Source organism: Centroberyx gerrardi, chromosome 7, assembly GCF_048128805.1.
Source record: "Centroberyx gerrardi isolate f3 chromosome 7, fCenGer3.hap1.cur.20231027, whole genome shotgun sequence".
NCBI classification, from domain to species: domain Eukaryota; kingdom Metazoa; phylum Chordata; class Actinopteri; order Beryciformes; family Berycidae; genus Centroberyx; species Centroberyx gerrardi.
Window position 1 is genome coordinate 29,460,887 of NC_136003.1, and position 10,327 is coordinate 29,471,213.

Here is a 10,327-nt window from a genome sequence, read left to right on the forward strand (position 1 = left end):
AATTATTCCACATTTTTGTAAATATTTTCATTGCCCTGCAAGGTTTTCATCTACAAAATACAGTGTCAGCTGATTAGGAATGGAAGTTTTGCCTAAAGGTTGAACATAGGGTATATTTTGGCTATATTTCAAAAGGCATTGTGATTGGGTTTAATTGGTCCCAGAGATGTGGGACTGATTCAGCACATAATAATGTCTTACCGAATCCAACATGACAAATCAAAAGTGAAAAAAAAAGTGACTTTCTTTAGTTTCTGTTTTGTACCAAGCATTTTATTAAGCATCTTATGACTATGTTCATAAAGCAACATATTGTGTCGGAACAGTCACCAGCCTAGATGCATATACAGAACATCTCTACCCAGCGACCCAGAACATTTGGCTCTTCTGAACGCACCCCCTTCAGTTCAGGTTCAGGAGAGCGGCCTCTTGGTTATGTCCTGCTCTGTCAGGTAGTAGCTGAGGTATCCTCCCAGCGCACTAACAGCCACACCTGTCATATGACTGGAACAGCCATCTGTAAGAATAGAAGACAATAGAACAGAAGAGAAAGGAAGAAGAGGTAAGAGAAGAGGATGGAAGAGAAGCAAAGAAAATGGAAAGGAATAGAAGAGAAGGGAATGGAATTGAGGAGAATGGAATAGAAGAGAATGGGATGTAATAGAAGAAAGGGGGATGGAAGAGAAGGAAATGGAATAAAAAATAGAATGGAATGGAAGAAAAGGGAATTGAATGGAATAGAGGAGAAGGGAATGGATTAGAAGAGAAGGGCACAGAATGGAAGAGGGTGGAATGGAAAAGAAGGGAATGCAATAGAGGAGAATGGAATGGAAGAGAGGAAATGGAGTCAAGAGAACGGAACAAAATGGGAGAGAATGGAATGGAAAATAAGTGAGTGGAATGGAAGAGAATTTATTGGAATATAAGACAATGGAAGAGAAGGGAATGGGACGAAAGAAGGGAATCGAATAAAATGGAATGGAAGAGAAAGGAATGGATAGGATGGAGTTGGAGAGAAGTAGAATAGAATAGAGTGCATTGAGATTGTGAAACAGCTGGGCAACATGACAGCACAACATTCATGGTCACAGGAACTGAAGAGAGACACAGGGCAAAACCCACAATAGAATCTATCCAGGCATGAATATTCCATGTAATCAGTGCAAGAGAGTTGAAACGTCTCTCGGTGCCATGTTGCCCTACAGTGTTGCTTAATCTATCATGTAATGTGCTTTCTATCAAACTGTTAGATCTACCTCATTGAAATAAGAAGACCTCTGGCAGCAAGCTACATCTCTTGATGGTGCATGTTGGGCCGTGATCACATAGGACGCTTTTGTGAATGTGCCTGTGCCGCTAATGGTTATGCAGTTGTATTTGGCGGAAAAGGCTCTGCTCTTGAGGATGCGCCCCAATGAATCCAAGCAGCATGCGAGAGATTCTGTGGGGAGCGCAATAAACCCCCCAAGGCATAGAGGACATATCATTAATAATATGAAACCAACATAAAACCAGATATAATTCAGCTTGCACAAGCATCCTGTGAACAGATAATAACAGGAGGAGGTTGGGGTGGTGGAAGGAATTTGCATCGACTTGGGTCAACAGCAGCAGTGGCTGAATGAGCAGCAGTGTGAGCTGGCAGATTATAAAGACCGCCTCACTGACTTGTTTGAATGTGATTGGTGATGAGAGTCAGCTTGGATTGGACAGCTGATAGCCAATCAGCTGATGGCGTGCACGACTTCAGTGTTCTGCCTGAACTAATGCGATGCTCCATTTATTTATTTCTTCCAAAGTATGCGCCTATCCACATTTTGGATGCGTGCGTTTTGGGGCACTGCCCTGGTCGCTCTGAACTGAATATGACTCAACTTTAGCCACGCCTTACATCGATAGCCTTTGGCATAGGCAGCATCTAGGCAGAGCTCTTGGAGGAGACAACAACACTGTGGGTGCTGTTCTGCCTGACAGGATGTCATGTAGCCACATCCTCAGGTTCAGAATAGACTCCTCATCCTCTTCTTCAGGAGCAAGCAGAGCAATCACTCTCTCGTCCACTTTGATTTTCAATGACATCCCCTTTGTTACTTCAGGTTAGCCAGCTAACGCTAATTAGATAGCTTGCAAGTTGTTGTCAAACTTAATGTTGCATAACAACAAGAATGATATTATGCTCCTTGCGCCCTTTGACCCCTTGTTCTCTCCGTTACAGCAGCGCTCACAGCTGAGCTTTGTGTTTGAGCAGGAGAAAAAGCCTCCTGTCTGATCACAGCCTTATTAGATCGCTTTCTTTGCTTTCAAAATCATTTAAATTTGGCACATAAGCATGTATCCAAAGAGCCTTTCTACTATTCTCTCTCTCACACACTCACTCACACACACACACACACACACACCTCGTAGTGTCTTGTCCCTCCTCTTCACTCTCCTGTGGGGCTGCAGTTGTTCCAGCAGCTCGTCTCCAATAATCTGGGAGATGCCTCTCTCTGAGGAGAGACAGTAGAGCTCAGCAGAGACATTCAGACTGCTCAGCCATCCTGACAATGGCTATGTTCACATGCATGTAAATGTAGTCATTTTTCAGACTGGTTAAAGACATTTTTAAAATTAAAGTTCACCCACAAATGAAAACATTGTCGTTATCTACTCACCCTCATGTTGAACCAGTTTTGAAACACTGGTTAAATTTGTATGTCAATACAGCACACAGTTAGCTGGAGTTAGCTGTCGTAGCTTTAATTTCAACCTTCTCCAAAACAGCTGGGGTGAATGGAGACTGTTTCTTTAGAGTTCCAAAAAGGGCAAAAAACAGAGTAATTCTGAAGCCAAACGATCACACTGTGGGTCCAGAAGTCTAATATTCACCTCATCATCTCCTAAACTTTCCACACTTGTTCTGCACCGCACCGACAGTCACTACAGTAGCAAGCAGGTGTTGCCTTCATATGCTGTCGGGAATAATGTAATTAGGGGCAGAGCACGCTTGAATGACCAAATAAAGTGGTAAATACAAGCACGAATTTTACATAATACCCAAGATGCCAAGATGTGACTTTCTCACTCTCTAACCTTCCATTCCATCCTGAGGAAACGGTCTCCATTCACTCCAGTTGTTTTGGAGAAGGCTGCTACAGAGCAGCGCTAGCTAACTCGCTGTGTGTTATACTGACAGACAAACTTCACCAGCGTTTCAACTGACATGAGGGTGGGTAGATAATGACAAAATGTACTATTCATTTAAGGTCTTAGTCAGGTTAAGCTGTTTACATTTGAATACATTTAAACCCTGCGACTGAGTCTCCCTGCTGCCATTAGTAATCCACTTAACAGAATATTCCTCCTCTCCCTTTGACTGAGCAGTAGGTTACTTCTAATGTATGCGAAAGAAATGGTGATCCCAATCGATACCAATAGTAATAGTGATTTCTGCTCACTGCCGTGTTTTTCGTCAAAATGTACCCATAATGCTGTGCGAGTTTGTGCTTGCACAGACAGTGAAAACCAAAAGGTAAACCAGGCATCTTAACTAGTAGAGTTAAGGGGTAAAAAGGGTTAAGAAGGGAATTCTCTGTGCATGTAAACATAGCCAATGTTAGCTCTATGACTGGTTTTACAAAATTTTAAATATTCATGAGCTCTGAACGTGTGTTTGAAGAAGCCATATGAGAGATGCTGTTAACGCTCACCATCGCTCCCAAAACATCCCGCGTCCTGATCCTGCAGCCTGAGAATGTGCTGCAGCCAATCAGCTTTGTAGAAGTCAGAGAAGCCAGCCAATCCACACAGCAGTACTGTCAGCAGAGAGGAAAATAATTAAAGTCAGTCAACCCCACTCTGGGACATTTGGGAATATTTCTAAATATATTACCATTCAGCTGAAATTCCACTGTATTTCACAGGTTGTTAGAGAAGATGAAACATTAATGATCCCTGTTGGTAAATAACAATACAGCAAATGGCCGGTATTTATACATAATGTAACCAACAATATCAACGCTAGAATGTGTTAAGCAGAAATGTATGAATGAACCGTATGAGAGAACATGAGTTACAGTTTTATGAGGATGTGCAATAAAACAGCAGTAGAACATACTGACAAAGAAAAAAAAATGAATGGCAAAATATGTACAACGTGAAAATATACCAAAAATATGAAATGCAGTCCGAAATAAGTGAAGAATTACACAAATATTAAGATGCACACATACATTCTAAAAATGAGAATAATATAAATATGAGAATATGAAGAAAACATGCAAATATACAGCTGCATCATCTGCAAAATGTGTCACTTTCATATTTGCAGGTCAGATTTTTCCTTTTTTAGCTGTTCACCTTACTGTTCACCAACAGGCAGCGGACAGGACAGACAAATTGAAGGCCGTTCCCTGGTACCAGGAGCTCCAGATAAACAGACACTCACTGTTTTCGATGAAGATGTCCTGCGTCTGTCCGCTGAAGTCGTCTTTGATGATCTCCAGGTTGCTCTTCATCATGTTGGAGCAGAAGATCTTCTGGTAGCTCCGCTCGGTCATGTTGGCCCGCGACGCTCGCATGTCGCCCTTCAGCATGTTGGAGCAGCCTTTCTGCAGAGACGCAGGGGAGGGGGGTCACTATGAGGGGCTGACCGATACGGGTCACCTTGATACCCGTTCGCTGATATTTTGTGCCTTTATTCAATGTCTTTAAACGTGATCAATTACCTCCAAACATATCCATCATATTGGAGGTGGATGACACTGACTGGCCAACAGACGGTTTTTAATAAAACATCATATTCATGTTCATGTGCAATCACCAAATAAGTAAATAAAGCTTATATTACACGCTCTTTTGACAACTCAAGCTATTTCCCTCAAGGTGTTCAAGCTGCTGGTGGATGTTTATTTTCAGAGGACTGAAATTCATTCAGGTTTTCTAATCTTCCTCTTGGACTAGTCCACTCTGCCAAGGTGTGTATATTAGTGTTCGACCGATATGGGTTTTTGATACTTACAATATTTTTTGTATTGAAGCTGTCGAAAATGCCAATATCAGCCTGATATATCCGCAAACCGATACATCAGTCTAACCACAACTGACCAGTAAAGTTTTCCCTCATCAAGAATTTACTGTCAATTTTGGTTCTGCTGAGGTATGATTCACTGATGCTCCACTTCATTTAGTTAATCACAAACAGGTTCATAAGGTCAACCTAGATCCTCTGTCAATACTTTTCCTCAAATCATTTTTTTATCATTGATTGGACGATTTCAGCCTTCAGCTTTTTGTCGTGCGTCTCACCATGGTTCCGATCATGAAGTACAGCAGCTGGTGGGACAGCGAGTAGTGTGGACAGCCGAAGCGAGTCATGGTGTCCCGACAGGACTTGGTCACGATGCAGGGCGTCCCGTTGTTCTTCCTGTACGGGACAGACACAGATGACTGAGGGGGGTAAGTTCGCTCATATGTTTGGGTGTTTGTCTACACATGTGCAGCTGAGTAGCATGGTGGTGCTGGTGGCTCACAAGGCTCGAATTCCCCGAACCACCACCACTGGACTGCCTTTCATCCATAACACTCAGGCCTATAACTGTGACAGTCTGCGGTGTCCTGGCTCGCTCACAGCTGTTGAAAATTAACTAAACCCCAAAACCCAAATCCGTGTAAAGCCTTCTATAGAGTACAACAGGTGGTGGACGCTTCAGCCTGCGTCCCCGTCCCTACCAGGTGCCCAGCAGCAGCGTCATGCACTTGTCGCTGAGCTGCTCGTCGTAGCACTCGGAGTTTCGGGTGGAGGAGTAGGCCAGGCTGGAGTCTGTGGAGCTCCACTCCTGAGGCACCAACCAGAACCTCCAGGACAGCAGGGGCTCAAACTCTGCAGGGGACCAGGGAGGGAGGGAGGGGTGGGTTGGTGGGAGAAAGAGGCAGTCAGTTAGCTTTACAGTCAACTGAATCTCAGGGTGAACCTTAGATGTTTTCACTGAATCTTAAAGTGGTAATCTGCGAGATCCTTTTTGTCTTTTTTTATTTAGTCTCCATCTTTGTTGCTCAGCTTTCGTTGCTGCGTTTCTGCACTTACTTTACTGAATTGCTGATATAACAATGTATATGAGTTTTTTTATGTTTGTGCGTCTCTCTGTTCAGGAGATTGGGAGGGGTCGTTAAGCCCAAGACATCTCATCAGGCGTCTCCTCCAACCTCTCTGCTCAGTATATAGTAAAAACACTTTTTTCCTCCAATGTCTTCCTCATGAGATGTCTTTCACTAAGCATAACCATCCGAAAGGCTGCACTAGACAAGATTTTTATGTAAAAATACACCTGTGTTATCAGTCTAAATCACAAGTGGGGCTGCAACAGAGAAGAGCGTCTCATCTCCACTGATTGAGACGCCGTAGATTCGGCCTAAATTCTGGAGTCAGTATGGTCACTGGTGCGAAATCTTCCCCACAGAGGGCAAATCAGAATTTAACGAAATAGAAAACTTTCTAGTAAACAGCAGCAAGCGAGTTCTCAGTCCACAGAAAGATTATTGTTTTTCACCATCTCCATCCCATCCGCCGTTAAGAAGGAGAAATTTATGTCAGAGGAAAGCACACTCTACTGACGTCAAGTTACATCATTTCTGGGTAATGAAGTCCTTCAAACAGTTTTCTTTTTGCCACAGAGCGAAGCTTCCTGCGGCGGCTGCGACTCACCTCTGTAGTACTTGGGGTCGTTCTGCTGCAGCGCGGCCACGGCCTTGTCCAGGCTTTGGTCCAGCCGTCGGACCAGAGCCACGGTGGCGGTGCGCTGCGCCCAGCTGAGCGGGTCGGTGTGGGGCCAGGTCCGAACCGCCTCCTTCAGTTCAGCTGGAGGAGATGACGACATGGGAGGGATCAGGATCAGGTGGCCAACGAGACAAAAGTTAAGCAAAAGTAGGAGCGAAAGTCGTGGTGCATTCCCAAACCATGCAGCATCACCAAAATGACACAGCACGCTCTTTTCTTTTTCTTTAGTGAATCTAGGCCTGGGTGAGCTGCCTAAAGCTTTAGAATATAATTAACACATTTGAACGTTATTCTGGCATTACTGCATGTGCTTCCCCATATCTAGACAAGTTGGCTAAACAGTAGGGATGGGACAATACAGTATATTGAAATTCAATATATCACAATACAAAAATGTGACAATACGTATCGTGGGGCAGAAAAATTAATGGTGATATTAGCTCCATGTTATTCTGCTGTAGTAATCACAAATGAGACGCTTGCCCATCACAGTTTCACAAGCTCTCCATCCAAATTATAATATTGTCACTTTGTAATGACATTTTTAAATTGTTGTTTCATTCTAGCAGCCAATGGCATCGCTGGAAAGATTTGTGTCTCAGAAATAAACAGAATTCTGCACAGTCAGACTTTGTTATTAAACTTTTATTTATTACTTCGTATCGTGTATGTATTGAATTCTGAACCCCATATCGAAATACCAAATTGTAACGTGAGATAAGCGTATCGTCCCATCACTACTAAACAGAAAGTTTTATTATGACCTTTTCATCTTTTTTGCTATTACTATGTCCATATATACATGATACCTGTACATGACTCCTTGGTTGTTGAATTTCAGTAGGCAATTGTTCTACTTTTGCTTTGTGATTTTATAACTAAAAGCCTTGTTGCAAATGCAGTGTTAATCCATGAAGCGGTACAAAACTAATGAAAAACTAGTGATTGGATCCATGATGCATTGATAATGTGTCCCATTTAAGGTCAGGTATAATCATGAACAGCATACATGATGTCACTAAAGTGTGATCACAAAGGCAAACTACCCAAGAGCCACTTTAACTCGTTTATTTTATCTTATAATTCATCTTGTTGACTTCCTGTCTGAAGGCAGGTTGTTCCGGTCTGCAGCTCCGGAGGAGAAAGTGCAGTTTCCCCAGCCAAGCAGGTAAATGAACCCGGTGTTGTGAACGGGTCTGTCTGCACGTTGGGGGAAATAGGAGCGGTCCAGTGCTGCTGGTAATCTGATGCAACACACTGAGCTGCTCTGCTCTCCACAGGACGCCAGCAGAGGAAACAAGCCCTTCATATGTTTGGATTGCTTTCACAGAAATACCTCTAACTGTGCAACTGTGGCCAAGAAGCTGCAATGCCAGACAGACACAGTTCCCTAACTGAGCCGAATGTCTTAAGAATATAGTTTGTGACAAAGAAGGTGAAAATAATCTATTCAATTGATTTCATCAGTTATCAGTCAGTGCAAAAGGAGAGATACAAACCATGATACTGCAGAGAACTGGGTTTACAAATGAAGAAGTTCATCGCACGCCACAGAGGCTTTGGTTCAGTATTTCTTCAATAGTCAATATTTATTATAATACAAGTGCAAAAAATCACGTAGGTGAGCCTGATGATCTTGTTTGCATCAGCAGCCCAGGCAGCGCACTGCTGAACACACAAGCTTTACGTTAAATAACCAGGTTTGTTGATTTGATACTATAACTGGGTGTTCAAATGAGTCTTTTTTGTGTCAGTGACCCAAAATACAGGCACATCGGGGCCACACGTCCCCATTTGGTAAGATTTTGTCCCAGTGACCCATATGGGGAGATCTGTAGCCTCCTGTTTAGTATTGACTGTACATGGAGAGATAATAGAGGAGAGTTAAACCACTCATCCTCATACTTCTTTCTCTTCTTGTTGCTGCAGTTGCCTTTGTATCAAGGCCTTTTCCCAGAGGCTTTTATAATGACTTTTATTTTTATTTTAATTTGTGTTTATTTTCTATTCCTTGTTTTGCAGTTATCCTATTATTTACTTCATTGTTCTTGTTGCTCTAGGTGTGTTTTTATTGACACTACCTTATATTTGTACTCTATATGCTTTTATTTGCTGTTAAGCAATTTGTAGCAATTGTTTTGAAAGGTAAATAAAGTTTATTGTTATTCTCTAATTGGGATACATTCTAGTGAATTAAATTATAGTGAAATGAAGCTGTCTCACTGGGGATCCCCTGGAACTCCCCTCGGGGACCCCCGGGAGCCCCGCGGACCCCGCTTTGAGAACCACTGCTAGAATAAACCACAACAACAAAAACTATCAGCCTAATTGAAATGATTGCAGCGGAAACGACAAGCAGTTTTCTAACGGTGCAGCTGGTTTGCTTCCTATATGCGGTGCTGATGTGAGCCAAAAACAACAACAACTACAAACAACAACAACAACAACAACAACCCCCTATGCAGCTGCGTTTTTCGGCTCATTCTAACCCATAATGTAGTTTGCAGCGCCCTTACCCTGCAGGATGAGGAAGCCGACCACGCCGTCCAGGTTGATGTTCTCGTGCTGCTCCTCCAGGAACGCGGCGCCCTTGGTCAGGCTGTTCAGGATGTCGTCGATGACCTCTTCTTGCGACGCGGAGACCGCGGCAAGGGCGAGGACCGCGAGCAGGGGAAGCCTCGGCATGTCGGACCCAGATGTCGCATTAATTCCTCCGGCAGGTTCCCGCAGCTGCTCCGACAGAGAGGAGGGGACGGCAGACTTTTTCTAACCGGTAACAGGAAGAAAAGTGCGGAGGCCGGCCGGCGGTGTAACAGCTGTGACGTGAGCTGTGGGTGGCTGTCAGAAGAAAATCCATTTTATTTTACATTAATTATAATACAGGATGCAGTAGCCTAGTTACTCACGTTCAATACACTGAATTCTCCCAGAGGAATGGCAATACTGTCTATATTAGCGCTCAGTTGAGGTGTGTTCCAGCAAAATTGATCTCCATCAAATAAATTCTCATATATATCCATCCATTCATTTACCTAGATGGATACTAATATTTCTATTGATTGGTCAATAGGCTAATTATCACAATCTGTGAAGGTTTTTAGTCTAAGAAAGAGATTCATGCAATAAACAGCATGCAGTCAAATAACAAAGAAAAATATTCATGCATTATAATAATGGATAAATGGTGATTTCATGCATGAGAATACTGACACACACTTTCCAGTCACAGCCGAAATAACTAAGTAGCCTTGTCAAGGGACTTTGCTATCTGTGATTAGTTGCAAAGTAATGCTGCGTTCAAGTCGTATGGGAAAAACCGTCAGTGCGGCATGACAGTTAAAGGGAACGACTTGGAAATGTCCAAAGCGTTCAAACTCGTTTGGAGCCGCCAGGACTCTGTGACTGAAGTTTTCTGTAGACATGGATTTTTCCTGATCATCTTTTTCACACTAGGCCTGCCTAGCGGCCGATGCTTTTGAGTCCATGTTTTACAGCAAACCAAACACTGAACTGTCTAAACCCAGTAAGCAGTTATGTCTTGCTGTGGCATTTTTAAGAGTTGTGATCACAAAA

At 43.1% G+C, this 10,327-nt stretch overlaps 1 protein-coding gene across 1 annotated transcript; it reads right to left on the minus strand.

Annotated features, from left to right (window-relative positions):
- Positions 1–12: 12 nt before the first annotated feature.
- On the minus strand, positions 13–9,494 carry c7h16orf89 (chromosome 7 C16orf89 homolog). The gene is made up of 8 exons (XM_071894795.2): positions 9,271–9,494; positions 6,683–6,835; positions 5,710–5,860; positions 5,287–5,404; positions 4,427–4,589; positions 3,690–3,794; positions 2,400–2,489; positions 13–517 (listed from the first exon to the last, which is right to left on the minus strand). Exons 1-8 carry the CDS (start codon positions 9,437–9,439, stop codon positions 414–416), a joined length of 1,053 nt encoding a protein of 350 aa, XP_071750896.1. The 5' UTR covers positions 9,440–9,494; the 3' UTR covers positions 13–413.
- Positions 9,495–10,327: the final 833 nt, after the last annotated feature.

Coding starts and splice junctions, on each gene's coding strand:
- c7h16orf89 (XM_071894795.2), bottom strand. CDS start 9,439: ATGCCGAGGCTTCCCCTGCTCGCGGTCCTCGCCCTTGCCGCGGTCTCC. Junction 5,405..5,709: donor ACGCTGCTGCTGGGCACCTG/GTAGGGACGGGG, acceptor TGTCCCGTACAG/GAAGAACAACGGGACGCCCT. Junction 518..2,399: donor GAGGGACAAGACACTACGAG/GTGTGTGTGTGT, acceptor CTATTCTTACAG/ATGGCTGTTCCAGTCATATG.